This window comes from Cheilinus undulatus, linkage group 4 (genome assembly GCF_018320785.1).
Source record: "Cheilinus undulatus linkage group 4, ASM1832078v1, whole genome shotgun sequence".
NCBI lineage: Eukaryota > Metazoa > Chordata > Actinopteri > Labriformes > Labridae > Cheilinus > Cheilinus undulatus.
The window spans coordinates 48,233,009-48,247,182 of NC_054868.1; the positions used below are offsets into that span (position 1 = coordinate 48,233,009).

Below are 14,174 nucleotides of genomic sequence, written 5' to 3' on the forward strand. Positions count from 1 at the left end.
CTTGCAGTCTTTTACAGCGTCCAGATTATAATCTGCTTGTTGAGTTTCTGCAAAGCTGAAACACCATCGTGCCATTGTATGAATGTCTCAAAGTGTAACAACTGCTTCCTGTCAGCTATCAGTGTCCACTCAGTGCTGGGTAAACTGGTGATAGTCCAGTACAATCCATGTTAACCTTGGAATTGTGCTGCTGCCACCCCTATTAACAGAAAGCCTGCAGAGACATTAACATCACAGGAAAGTGTGGTGTAGTGACGTAACGTCTTGGTGCAGAAGCTAGTTCAAAATATGTAAAACAGCCATGGCATGCCATGAAGAACTTGCTAATTTTTTCAAGTGCCATTGTGTGTGAATCTGATGGATTTGCAAATATTTGTACCTATACACAGTCTGAATCAAGCCCTCTGCTTGGATGAGAAAATCCAGACATTTTGGATCAACATTATCCTGATCCGACTCAAGTGTTGAACTCAAACTAACAGTTTTTATTTGGGTTACAGCACAGATTGCATTTCCCGATCCAATCCAAAATTGTAATCCTTTTTTTCTATTTAATAAGCCATTTTTAAATTTTGCTACAATCAGGTATTTTAAGACAAGTTTATATTGTCTCAGAGGTCCCCAAAGCATGCCTGTGAAGTTTTTTGCTGAAAAAACACTCCAGTATTGGATTTTTGCATGTCTAAAAACCCCTCTGTTTCAGCCCTGCTCATAACGAGCCGTTTCTGCGTCTGTGTCTTTAAATGTTACTAAGCTGTCTGACTCTGCCCCTGACCACACCCCTCTCAGGAAATGGATGTAGCTCTCCTGATCAGGAGAGGGAGGAACCTTCTCCAAATGAGGAAGGCCAATCGAACCTGGGGGTGGGGCTAACTCCCAACATGACATCATGAGGGGAAAATCTGAGAACACCTTGTTTTAGCACACATTTTCTGAAAGGTGGAGAAAGAGAGCGGGGGAGGGAATTTCTGGTACTTGAGGGGATTGTGGACAGGCCAGGCGCACATTTTTTGTTAGAAAAGCCTGAAAAAGTGATTTTTGCATATGTCCCCTTTAAGTTGAACTTGGATTGCTTGTGAATATCTAGACTGGATGAATTTTTAGTGGCCTATGATGTCAGCTTGTTTATATCATGAATAATGTGGCTCTGCACTCACACTTACCTATACTTAGACATACAGACTTAATTTATCATGTACTCTTGAGCCTCTCCTAAGTTTTAACTGGATTGCATTCATGTATTTCTACTATTTTGTTCACCCTGCATGTATGAGTGAATGACAGAACTGCAGAATATTTCACCATCAGACCTGCAGCTTCAAACAATCACACAGTGGATCAAACACCTCTGGTAAACATTATTACCTTCATTACTGCCGGGCATAAGCTCAACCATTGTGTTACAGAACCTTTAATAACTTATTACTGTCAGTTCTTCCATGTACTGCCAGTTTGTTTTGTGTCCTTCCTCCTTGGCGAGCAGGAAAAATGGTGCTTCATTTACGTCTCCACAGGATATGAGCACTCTATCGTCTCCTCATGTTTGTTTTAAATGGACCAATAATGGACGGTTTGTCTTCTCTCTTCACCTGAAAGTCAATTAATGAGTGCAAATGAGCCTCTTCTGCTACCACAATTAAGTTTTATACTGAGGTCACGTTAAGTCGATTACAAGAGGTTCCTCTCATCCCGTGACGAAGAAACAAACAGGATGACCATTGTGTGCTTCAAGAGAGGTAAATCTACACGTCACCTATAGGATAAACAGTCTCTGACCCTGCCTTACTCCCCACTAAGGGCTCACGCTGTGTTTATGTGTTCATACCCAGCTGGGAGGATTTCAGTGTCAAGTGTCCGTCTGCAGTCCGTCTCCCTTGTGCTGAAAGTTTATGGTTGTTTGTGTTAATTCCACTTTTCTGAGGGGATGGGCGTCTCCTCCAAGCCCTGGCGGATGAGAAGCGTCCCGTTGCTCCTCTCCGTCAACTCGGCGGCACGAGACTTATACTTCTGAAGACAAGAGGTGGAGAGACAGATAAGAGTGAGAGGTGGGAGTAGGAATGGAGGGAGGAATCCAGAGAAGAGAGGGAGGAAGAAAAAACAAAGGAGCGGGGATTAGATGAGGCAGAAAACAAGGACAGAAGAGAGAAACTGGGTTAGTCGTGTTTGAACTAGCAAGAGAACGGAACAAGCTTAGAGAGAAAAATATGAAGAACATGTTTGTTCCTCAGGCAGCATTTCCACACAGGCTGGCATGATTCCAAAATTAATATGGCACTGGTTATCACAAAAGCAATCGTGCTGAAAAGCAGACGGACGAGAGCAAACACAGCACAAATGGAGGCAGATTTAGGCATTTATTCATATTAGATGCAACAAAGTTCAATGTACAAAAATAAACCCTAAACATGAAAATGTTACCAAACATCACTTAGCCTTTATTTATGTGAAAAACAAGCAGAAAATGCTGATGTGTGTGAAATATCAAAGCAAAGAAAGCATCCTTTTATTATCATCTAAAGGAAATCCCTTTAGAATGAATGATTTTACCAATCCATAAATGTTTTATTTCCTTTTACAAGCACAACTCACTGCACATTTTACCATCAGTACAAACAAAAAACAAAATTGTCCAAAAAATCTCCTTTTTCTTTCAAGCCTCTTTTCTAATTTTAAGGTAACTAACAAACAGGTATGTCAAGATGCCAGCTTTTGGAATCGGAATTTGGGACATGATACTCATAAAAATGAAATTAAAATAATACTCAGTTTGAAATCACGGCAATGAAAAATGTTATGGTCTTCAGTATCAAAGATTGCAGGCAAACAATCTGCATTGCACGAACTTTGGCAAAATTTTGGCTCTGCAGTGTCGCATTTCTGTAATTTTTTATGAAGTTAGATAAAGTTAAATTATTGTGTTAGCTGGCCTTAAAGTAGACTTTTAAAATGCATAGATGTTTGACTTAAATCATAGTAAAACAAATTTCCTGGAGTTAGGTTAAGCACATGCATAATGCAGATGGAGATCAATCTACTCTTACATGTGAATTAGACCCAGACTGCACCAGGACATCTATGTGTGCTCCACTACATCCACAGAAAAGCAGAAGTCATATCTCGGCCTCAGAATTACCACCAAACGCAGGAGGGTACAATGCATGCAAAGTAATGCCTAGAGTATGCACAATGTAAAGTAGGCATAGACCAATTTTCAGCTTGGCTGATATTTGGCAATCAGCCAATTTCAGTCACCATTTTAGTTGAGCTATAATTGATAGAAAGTGTGCAACTCCACTGCAAGGTGCGTCTTCCCCTTTGGTTTTGTTTTCATTCTCTACAGTCTCGCTTACATCCCCACAGCGCTGTCAGACTGGCTTGATGTCACACAGCTACCAGCCAATCAACACTGAGGCCTGGGTGGCAGTCACTGGGGAGCGTATGACATCACTTCACATTAATTATTTCTCGACCTTGTTTCTGCAAAGACACCCCTTAAAATCTGAAGTCGTTTGAAACAATACGTAGTGATAGAAAACTAACATTCTAGATTTCTACGACTGCGGAGGGACTCATTTAGTTATAGAATTAAAATGATAAATCTCTTAAACAATCTCTAAAGACAATTAAAATGCCCATATTATAAAAAAAAAGGTTGTTGTAGACCTTAAAAACACTTTGACACATTTTGACAACTGTTTACCTGGCATAAGCGTTGACATTCACTGCTAATGTAATTACAGGAGAAGGGCATAAGAGACAATTTTGATTTACTCTGCTTCATAATTTGCACATTTCTAGTACTTATTGGTTGATTTTAAAGCATTTTGAAGGCATCCCTGACAATGCCAGATGGCAGCACCCAGGTTCAAGGTTATATAGTTTTGGATTTTTCATTAGTTTTTATTTCTATTTCCTTTTCACTTTCTTTGATCGGTTTCAGTTTAGTTTTTATTAGTTTTAGTTTTTTTCCGATACGGATTTCGGGGCTGAGTGAGCGTCATACATTTTTAAAAACATATTAAAACAGGCTACTTTTCACTTATCATTTTATTAACTTAATGATGATGTTTGAATACAACTCCAGACAATTTTACACTCCCCAGACTTGTGTGTAGGTGCCTGTCAGTATGGTTGTGTCAAAGACTAAAACTAAGGCTATTTTGTCTCAATTTTTATCTTATCTTAGTTTTGTAAGTGCACTACACAGTTTTAGTTAGTTTTCATTTTTTTGGTAAAGCTTAGTTTTTATTTAGTTTCATTTAACTAAAATGTTTTTTCAATTTCAGTTTTAGTTATTTAGTTATTTTTAGTTAACTATAACAAGCTTGCCAAGGTTGAGAAAGGCTAGCCTAGAGCACCACTCACTCATGAAGGCCTACTGCGAGCCCTGAACATTTTTAATGAACCCCCAAACTTAAAACAACTACCAGACTGTCTACTTCCTTGTTCCTCTCTAAGCTCTGCTTGACTCTGCCTCTCTAGGCCAGATTCCATCATCAGGCAGATCCATCTTGCAAAGCTCTAATTTGAAATGTTTGTGTCTGGTCTGAGAATGGACCAGACCAATCAGCATCATTTTAAGGAGAGAGAATACAGGTGGGGTTGGTTGTACTTCAAGCTAGTAAGCCATGGCTTTCTTGGTGGAAAGCTTTTGCTTGCTCTCCTCTGACCAACTTTGGCATGATTTTACGGAAGCTACAGGCAGGGTTAAACTGTAAGCCGGTATATGATAACTTCTAGTGGAGCAATTAGCTTGGATGTAGCTACAGTAGCCGTTTCATCAGAACTGAACCGCATTTCTTTATTAAAGAAGAGCAAAGAAGCGCACTGGAAACTTTCTTTGGTGTAAAAAATATTTCTATTCTTTTCCTGACCAGTAAGAGTTTGATTTACCAGCTGTCTCCACTGATAGCATCAATAGCTGTTATTATGCTGGAAGCACTTTTCAGCACTCTGATTGGCCGGCTATAACTGAGACAGGCAGAATGTTTGTCCAGGTTCTGCCCTTCCCAAATATGCGAGATGTAAAACAGTCTATCTGGCACGTTACGGGGTGCTCAATGATGCTGCCCTGGACGCTGAGGTGTTTGCACCACCAAACCTACGGTGCATGCCAGACGCCCCTCGTATGTCTAACAGATCAGATGTAGGTTTTTAAAGTTTTGTTAGTTTGATTCTATTATCATAAAAATAGCAGAAATTCTTCCATCTAAAAATATGGTATTGAAATAATGAACATTTGGCAGCCTTACTGACAAAAATGTGTAACACAATGTTTACAAAAACTCAAAGGGGACCACACAGTCATGACTGCACTTCCTGCTAACAGCGTTAACAGCCTGCACGCGTGTTTGTGTGTACGTGTGTGAGGGAATGACACAGAGCATGTCTCCAACATACACACATGCCAGAATAACAAGTCAGAGGAAATGTGGCGAGGAGCGTGACCCACTCGACCACAAGCACACATCTGGACACGTTTAACACGAGCACGCAATCTGACTGATGCAGACACGAATGCACAAATCAGCAAACAGCTCAGAGAGGATGCAGAAATGTTGTTCTCTATTTAAACTCACTGAAAGAGCGGGGTGATTCAGGGCATTTAAATAAACTTGTTTACAGTGAGAGGAAATGTGACGTTAAAGTCTACATCTGAAAGGTTCTTCAGGGGTCATCCGCATGTTTTGATCAAGATCGCCTCATGGAAACTAACATCCAGACCAGATGTATGGGATTATATCTTTGTCTCAGTTCTGCATACATGATTGGATATATATTGAGCACATCACCACATGCACCCATAAATACCAGGCACTGTATTTATGGGTGCATTAGAGGACAAATGGGGCCAAGCAAGGACACTTTTATTTTAAATGGCTCTCAACCACTCCTACATCTGTGATAGGCTCACAATTGTGCTGATTGCAGCCATTAATGTGCCTCTTTGCACTCGCTTTGCATGTCTTTGTAGTGGTTTCGTCGCAGTTCTGATAGTCTCCATGCTCTTGTCGCATATCTCGGAGGTTGTTTTGCATTTATTTAAAGCCATTTGTATCTGATTGTGGTCATTTTGAAAGACTTTATTGTTGTTTTGTGGCTCTCTTGATGGAGTTTAAAGTCCTTTTGATAGTTTTTTTGATTGGCTGTACAGGATTTGGACAGGATCACTTTGCATATCTTCTTTTGTGTTTTGCAGCCATCAATGCATAATAGAGGTTAATTTGCATGTTTTTTTGCAAATTTTGTTCCACTAATGTTATTTCAAATATGTTTAGTTCCTTAGTTTTATAGTTGAGGGTTTTGTCTGGATATTTTGTGTTCCTTTAATGTTGGTCAGTTCCTTTTTTTGTTATCACTTTGTAAGTCTTAGTAGTTGTTAAGCAGCTCTTTGTGGATCTTTTGTCCCTTTTTGATTGGCTGTTTTATATTTGTGATCATTTTCATGTCTTGTTTTATCTCTTCGTGGTCATTTATTACATAATAAAAGTTAGTTTGAAGATTTTTGCAGTGTATGTACCTTTGTTTTGTGGCTCTACGTTTGTATTTGAGGGTATTTGCATTTTTCTGTGTTCCTTCAAAGTTGCTTTATCCCTCTTTGTCGTCATTTTGCACATCTTTGATGCTACATGGCTTCTACTGAGATTTGAAGTCAGTTGTGGGTATTTTCTAATAATTTGTTGTTTTGTGCCTCTTTGCAGTTATTTTGCATATACATGTAGTTGTTATGTTTCTATTTTTCATCATTTTGTATATACAGTCATGTGCATAAGGGATTTAGGGTGCTAAAGATTCATCACGAGGCCTGAGGTGCCAAAACCTGTGGTTTGAGAGAGTGTTGGGAGGGCAGCCAAGTTTAAGCTAGACACATGTTTTCACCTTGCAGCCAAGGTCAAGCTCAACAGCATTTCTGTTGTCCAGGCCTTTTACCCCTGGTGATGCACCTGAAGACCACCAGCATTTTTAGGGTCCCAGGGGCTAGTGGTAACCCTACTACCTGATCAAACCTCTTGAAGCTCACAGGCAGCTTACCTGCCTACTACAGAGCTACTCCTTAATGCAGTCTAAATACAGTGCATTATACATAATGTGTTAGAAGATATTATGCCATTTTATAGCTGTTGTATGTCTTTGTACTTGTTTTGAATTTCTTTGCAGAGATTTCACGTATTTGTAGATGCTTACGTTGTGTTTAAATGTAATTTAAGTATATTTTGGCATCTGTTTTGCACCATTTTAGGGTGATTTGGGACTTTTGTGGCTGTTTTGTTTCTATTGTAGTAATTTTATATCTCTGTGACCATTGTGCATATCTTTATATTTGTTTTGTGTCAATTAGTGGGGGATTTTCTAGTCTTTGTAGTTGCATTGTGTATGCTTTTGGTAATTTTGCATGCTTTTGTTTGGCTGTGTGGTCAGTTTGTGTGAATTTCATAGATTTTTGTGCCTTATTGTAGTGGTTTGCCTATCTTTTATAGTTGTTTTGTGTCTCTTTGCTGCAATATTGTGTCTCGTTTTTCATATTTTTGTGGCTTTTTGTTGTGTTATTGCCTCTATGGTACATCCGATTATCGTTTCCATATTCATTTGCATCTCTTTGAGGTCTTAAGCATATTTTGTCTTAGTTATGCAACCCTTCACAGTTGCTGGTGTCTATCTGTAGTCATTTTACATTTCTATGTTGTTGATTCGTGTCTCTTTTAGTCATCTGTTTCTGTTTGAGGCCGTTAATCTGTTTCTCTGACTTTCTAACAAGAAGTGATATCATCGTCTTTGAGCAGAGGCTCTGGATAAGACGTCCCCTGACCCTGTAAGCCGTCCAGTCATGCCAGTACTTCCACTACGGATCAATTTAGAGCTTAAGCAGCCAATCAGAGACTTCACCAGTTGAGCAAGAGCCTGAAGGTTCCAGAAACCGAGTGAGAACATTATTATTATGAACAGCTGTAGATGACAGAAACTGCTGTGATTTATTGAGCGTAAAAGTGATTTTGGTTTCTTCATAATATCATTTTCTTATGCCATAATAATTTTACAAAAAAATACACTTTTTGTGGGTCTAAAAAGCACAAAATGTCCCATCAGATCATGGAGTTGTCACACAAATGTGATGCAACTCACATGAAAGCTAAGAGAGAAATGCTCAAGCACTGCCCTAACAAGAGCCGATATTCCTTAGAAAATCTTAGTTTAGTTAATTTTACTTCAGTTCTTCAGTTTTGATGCATCAACAAAGTAAGTCTGCACACTTAAGAAGGAGGAAAATGTGACATCCTTCCCCTTAGCCATTACTTCTATGGCAAAATAGAAAGTATAGCTTTCATGTTTATCCACCATAATTGCACTGGTCTCTTGCCGCTGCTTGCTTACGTCACGACCAAGCCACGCCCAAAAGTACTGCCCCTCGACGCTGATCGGTCCTGTCACTTTCTAACCGGGGCCCAAACTATTCAGATGGGAGCTTTGCAAGATGGTTTCGCCAGTGAGAAACACGGAAACAGGCTTATCCGTCTGCTTTGCAAGGTTAGACCTATGGTGCATGCTGTCGCAAATATTTGATACAGTATAAATCTGGCTGAAGCCTACAGTGCAAATTGCTGACTAAAAAATGAACACTACACAGTTCCCCACAGCCTGTAGCCTCTGTCTGTTATGATATGAAATAAGAGAGCAAACTTGTGATCCATACTGTAGCTCCACTGACTGGCGTTTATGTTAACTATTTTAATGTTGAGTTTTGTTGCTTGTGTAATCATCTGAACTCTGGTGAATGCCTTGGACATGCATTACTTTGGTTCATTTTTTTTTTGGATAGCATGGAATTAAATAAGGTTATGACCTCATCCTACATCCTTTATAAACAGAAGTGTCTACAAAATATCTGTAGATATTGTCTTTGCTTGTCTATGATTTTTATACATTTTAATACCTTTAAAAATGCACAAATACACAAATTAATGTAAAATTGTATGATTATGGATACCAAATTTCCTGTCTGTATTAAAGTTGCAGCACCACTGCTGTTAAACTGACCTCATTCATCATTAGAGTCTAAATCTGATCGCTTTAAAGTGTCAAAAAGGAACCGTAAATCCAAAACACAGACAGGAAGCTCTGCAATCTCCAACAAAACCCGCTGTTTAACCACAAATCAGGATGTGCATAGAGGTTTTTAGAGAACAGTGAGTTCCATGCTTGTATTTTCTCACTAATTTGTTAGCTTTCGTATCAAGCAGCTACTACAGAGGTGAACACTGTTGATTTTCTTAGCTGTGCTGCTACAGAAGCATGGACAAACCACAGCGTGAAGCTCTGCAACATGAACAGTTATCAACTCTCTTAACATCAGTTGTCACTGGGATGCCACAAGACAACAGAGTTAAAAGAAGGTGGTTTTTATCTTCAACAAAGTGTTAAGAGCGCCTAAAGAGCTGAAGCACATTTATTTATATTTGGTCAGAGAAGGACAGAAACAAAGTTAAGGCTGGATACACACAAGACTATTTCTTTATCAATAATCATAGACGAGATAGCTCGGACATAAGAACAGTTTCACTGATTTTAACATAATGAACATCCATCATCAAATTTATGACTCCAGATTACAGAGGCTCTGACTTGATCACAAGAAGTTTAATGCCTCACAAATTTGGGGATGTTTTGGACAAATACCTGGTTGCATCAAGGCTTGATTCAGGCCACAAGAAGGGCAATAACTGGGGCACAAAATCGTCGAGTATGTAGCCAGCCTAACTGCATTGACTGAACAGTATGAACAGTTTAACTTCAGGAAACAAAACCGGTCACTTTGAAACAGTAAACCACAAATTTTGCGTCTCATGACTGTCTGTATATCTGTGAGAAAGCATCATGTGCATGCAGTTTTTTGTACAATGCCTTTATCAGCTGTTTCTGAGAAAATGAAAATGAGATTTTAAACAGATTCTGGAGTGCACTGCATCTAAAATGTATGTTCTTTATTAAAAATGAGTTCCCTTTTACTGTAACTTACCCCTGTAACTTACAAACATTGGCTTAAAACTGATAAAAAAAATAAAAAGCTCTGAATTTTGTCATCTCTTAGCTGTGATAGCTTATTTTGATTGCTACCTGTGGCAGCAGTAAAAGTCTTTACACAACATGAAGCATCAATGTCATCATTTTAGAGTAACTAAACCCTTGGACCACTTTGGTCGGATGATAACCCGTGTGCATGGGGATTCAGTCGTACTAACAGTGGGAGTTTCAGTCCAGATCTTAACATCTGAGCACAAAGTATTTAAATTCTACATTTTCTTTCCGTGACTGCTCTTTACTGGCAGAAACCTGCTTCAACAGAATTTCCCTTTTGGCAAGTGTGGTGGCATGTTGTGTATTTGGTGCCAATATTAGTCACCACAGATCTGAACAGTTGCCACACACTTTTTCCATTATCGTTAACTTCACTAGCAGCAGCTGATTCAGGGGTCACAGTTGGCTCCATCAATCAGAAAGATCGCTGTGTTATTCTGGGGTTGTAGGAAGTGTAGTGCCTTTAGCTCATATTGCAGAAAAACTTAATTTGCTTAAAAAGAAGCTGATGAACACACAAGCTTGTATTGTTTTTACATGATCATAAACCAACATTTCCCTGGTTAAACCGTCTATTGTCATAAACCTAGTAGCAGAACACAGAAGCTTCACAGGAAAAGGTGGGTTCAACTAATCCGAGATTGTCATTGTGACACTCTAGGACTATGGTAGTGGCGGACTCAGGCTGTGTGAGGGGTAGGGGTGAAGAAGGTTACAATATATTAATAGTGAAAATTAAAAAAAACCCTCGTTAAGATTAAAGGTTTTTAAACATTTGATTATACGAACTTCATATCTGTGATAAAACAGATGAGAAATTATGTTCTACTCACTGATCAATATAAAAATACACAAAGGAGGATGCCAGTGAAAATTAACTTAGTGCTAAGGAGCGCATTTCTCCACTCTTGGGCATATTTTCAGTTTTTGTCCACTGATAGAAAATCATACAGGGCACTTCACGGTCTTTTCCAAATAACAGGGTGACTTACAGTGAATTTTTTTAAAATTTGGTCCACTTCCATTTTTCTAAATGTTGTCCACACAGGGGAACTTATCAAATCTGTCCACTGAGAAGGCACTAATCATGTTTATCTACCATAAAGGCAACCAACAGGGCTCCCAACCTTTTTCCTTAGGTCCCCCCTATTTGTAACTAAGAAAAGCTAAGCACCCCCAGAACCCACTTGGAAAATGTAAACATCAATTTAATTTGTTTTCAGTGATAAAATCGTAACATAAAGGCCTACTACTCAGGTCCCTCTTGTAAAAGAGATCTTGATCTCAGGGGGTCTTAATCTGGTTAAATGTATAAAACATCGATTATAACAACAGAAGTTGAAAATCAAACTGCTATTTTCAGTTTTGTTTCTTGTACATATTTGACTAAACACTTTTTTAAATGTAGGATTTGAAAAACTTGATATTTTTGAGTTTGCAAAACTCTTTAAACTTGGAAACTGAAGTTTTTTTTTGTAAATTTCCACCCCCCCCAAGTTTTTTCCACTAAGAGGGCAAATGACAGAGCATGTTTAAATTTTGTCAACTTACAGGGCACCAAAAAGAATATTCTGTAATTCATTTTCCACTTAGAGAGTACAAAGGAGGACATGTAGTCAATTTTGTCTACCTGGAGAGCTCTTCATTAACTTTGTCCACTCAGCGAACAATTTGCCAAATCTGTGCACTTACAGGGCACTCATGTTTATCCACCATAAAGGCATCCAAGAGGGCACTTTTGGGCCCAAAAAGGGGGGACCAGGCCCCCCTTTACCCCCCTGAGTCCACCAGTGGACTGTGGTTAATGTAGTGCTATTACCCAAGATCACAACTAAACCATGTTGTTCTTAAAAGGAAGCAGAAAATATGAAACTTGTGTCCTCTACATGAGCAGACTCAGGTACCTTGTGGTAAATCTACCTTGAATGATTATGCCAATATGGCTAATAATAAAATCTTAAGAGCAGCTTGGACTGAATGATGCTGTGGCTGATGAAGATAGTATTAAAGAGGTAGTGGGGATGTCTTGTCCTCCCTCAATCCCAGCTCTGCAAAGGATATTCTAAAAGGCATTTCCTTTAAATTCCAAGGTAGATGCATCTGAAACTTTAGGGTTTAGTTACTCTTTTGTTTGCTAAATTACTAAGTCAGTTAAGACAGTCACTTTGATTTGGATTTATCTGTCTTATATCAACTAAAAAGGCCCCTTGGCTACAAAGTAGTAGCAAAAAGCTACTACATGTTCAGTAGCTTGAGGCTAACTGGGTTAATCTGCTGTTTTATTTACAATTGTTTTAGTCATAGAAAATAACTCCCTGCTGTATCGATGTTTAGAGAGCAAAAAAGCATCCAATGTAGAGCTAAATAATAAGTTGGAAAAGATCTGATAACATAAAAAGACTAATGGTGTTTCTATTGGACTTGATCCACATCTGGATACTACGAACTCTTTCTTCAGGAAAAGGTGAACAGATTTAAGTTAATACAAAACTGTACTTTAAGGGCAAAAAGTAAAACTGAAACTAAGAAACCAAATCTAAAAGTGACCTAAAGTAGCAAAGTCATCAGTCTATGCTAGGCTGATTTAATATAACTTGTTTTTGAGTCCTTAGTGTTTGTCTAGTGTGTGACTGCTGTCCTCAGCTCCGTTGCTCTCTGAAAGTACCTCGTTATCCATGGTGTTAAAGTGAACTCCGGAGCTGCCATTTCTGCTTCTGCCCCGACTGCCCCGGCAGCACAAGATCTCCTTGAAGGTCATCCTCATGTCATTGTCCCTGAACGAGTAGATGATGGGGTTGACAAAGGAGTTGCACTCAGCCAGCACCAGGCAGTACTTCTCATAGCGCAGCACCTTGCACTTGTCGCAGCCGAGACCGTCGAGAAGCAGCACCACCAGGCCAGGCGTCCAGCAGAGCACAAAGCAGCCTGACGGGGAGGACGGAGAGGGAGACGAGGGGGTACATAAGGTCGTTAGGAGACTTGTAATAACACTGAAAATCAACAAGAGGAGTCACAGATAAAAGAAGAGGAAAGAAAATGAACAGATGAGCTGTCAAGAATGTGAGGAAGAAGACGAAGAAGGGGGAGCTTAGGGAGAAGGGGAATGTACTGTAAATTCCTCTCTGGACCATGTGCACACCCACACACAAACAGATACATAACATGTCGGCGTGTGGACAGGGTTTAGTCTGTATGATCAGATTTCACTATCATAACACTCCATTAGGCAGCTTAGGAATTTATTATGTGCACACACACGCAGCACGTTCAGCGCTGATTTATGCACACACATCAGCTGCAGACAGAAACGATGTGGTAACACTGAAGGCTGGACCACACGAACCAAAATTCAGGGTTTAATTTTTTTAACCAAATAATGAGACATAAAGTTGCAGAAACATTGAACCTTATGGGTTGAATGTCATGGCTGTCAAACTGGAGAGGGGTTAGGATATCTCTTGGGCCAATGGCAGGTGAGATAAGAGAGGGTTGCTGTCTTGATTAGCTGAGACAGGCAGATGTGCCAGGGGACAGTAGGACTATAAGAGGTGGGGTTACAGTTGCCAGTCAGTCACAGGGATGACATGATACGCAATGCAATCACACCTTTGGTCAATTTAGAGTCACCAATTAACCAAAAGGAAATGTTATTGGGCTGTGGCAAGAAGCCACAAGGGAAGGGAACCCATGCATGCAAGGGAGAGTATGTAAACTCCACTGTCTGACTGGAACTTGATCCAGGAACCTTCTTGCTGCATGGCGAGGTGCCCAAACTTTTTCCATTGAGGGCCACATATTGAACTATATAAAAATGGTGGGGCCACTTTCATTTTCCACACCTTGAGGATATTACAGTTACAAACCAGTCTAATTTAGATTAAGATATTCTTAGTGATTGAGTGTACTCACATGAATAGTTAATGGTTGACAAAGTAAACAGCCAGTCAATTTAAGGATGTTGTGGAGGTCAGTGAGATTTCAGGGGGGCTTGGTTGGTCTTAGCTAACACTGGCTATGCACCTGGAACACTATTGGTGCCACTATTTTGTGGGGTAATTAATAAGGGCATTATAATTCATGATAACATTATTACATTTATTGCC

The 14,174-nt window shown here is 39.4% G+C and overlaps 1 protein-coding gene across 1 annotated transcript in view; it reads right to left on the reverse strand.

Moving 5' to 3' along the window:
* Nucleotides 1-710: 710 nt before the first annotated feature.
* lpar2b (lysophosphatidic acid receptor 2b) overlaps nt 711-14,174 on the reverse strand; it is a 41,408-nt gene continuing 27,944 nt past the window's right edge. The window contains exons 4-5 of the mRNA XM_041785168.1: nt 12,737-12,996; nt 711-2,007 (exon numbers count right to left, since the gene is read on the reverse strand). Coding sequence (XP_041641102.1) covers nt 1,903-2,007; nt 12,737-12,996 — 365 coding nt within the window. The 3' untranslated portion in view covers nt 711-1,902. The remainder of the gene's footprint in view (nt 2,008-12,736; nt 12,997-14,174) is intronic.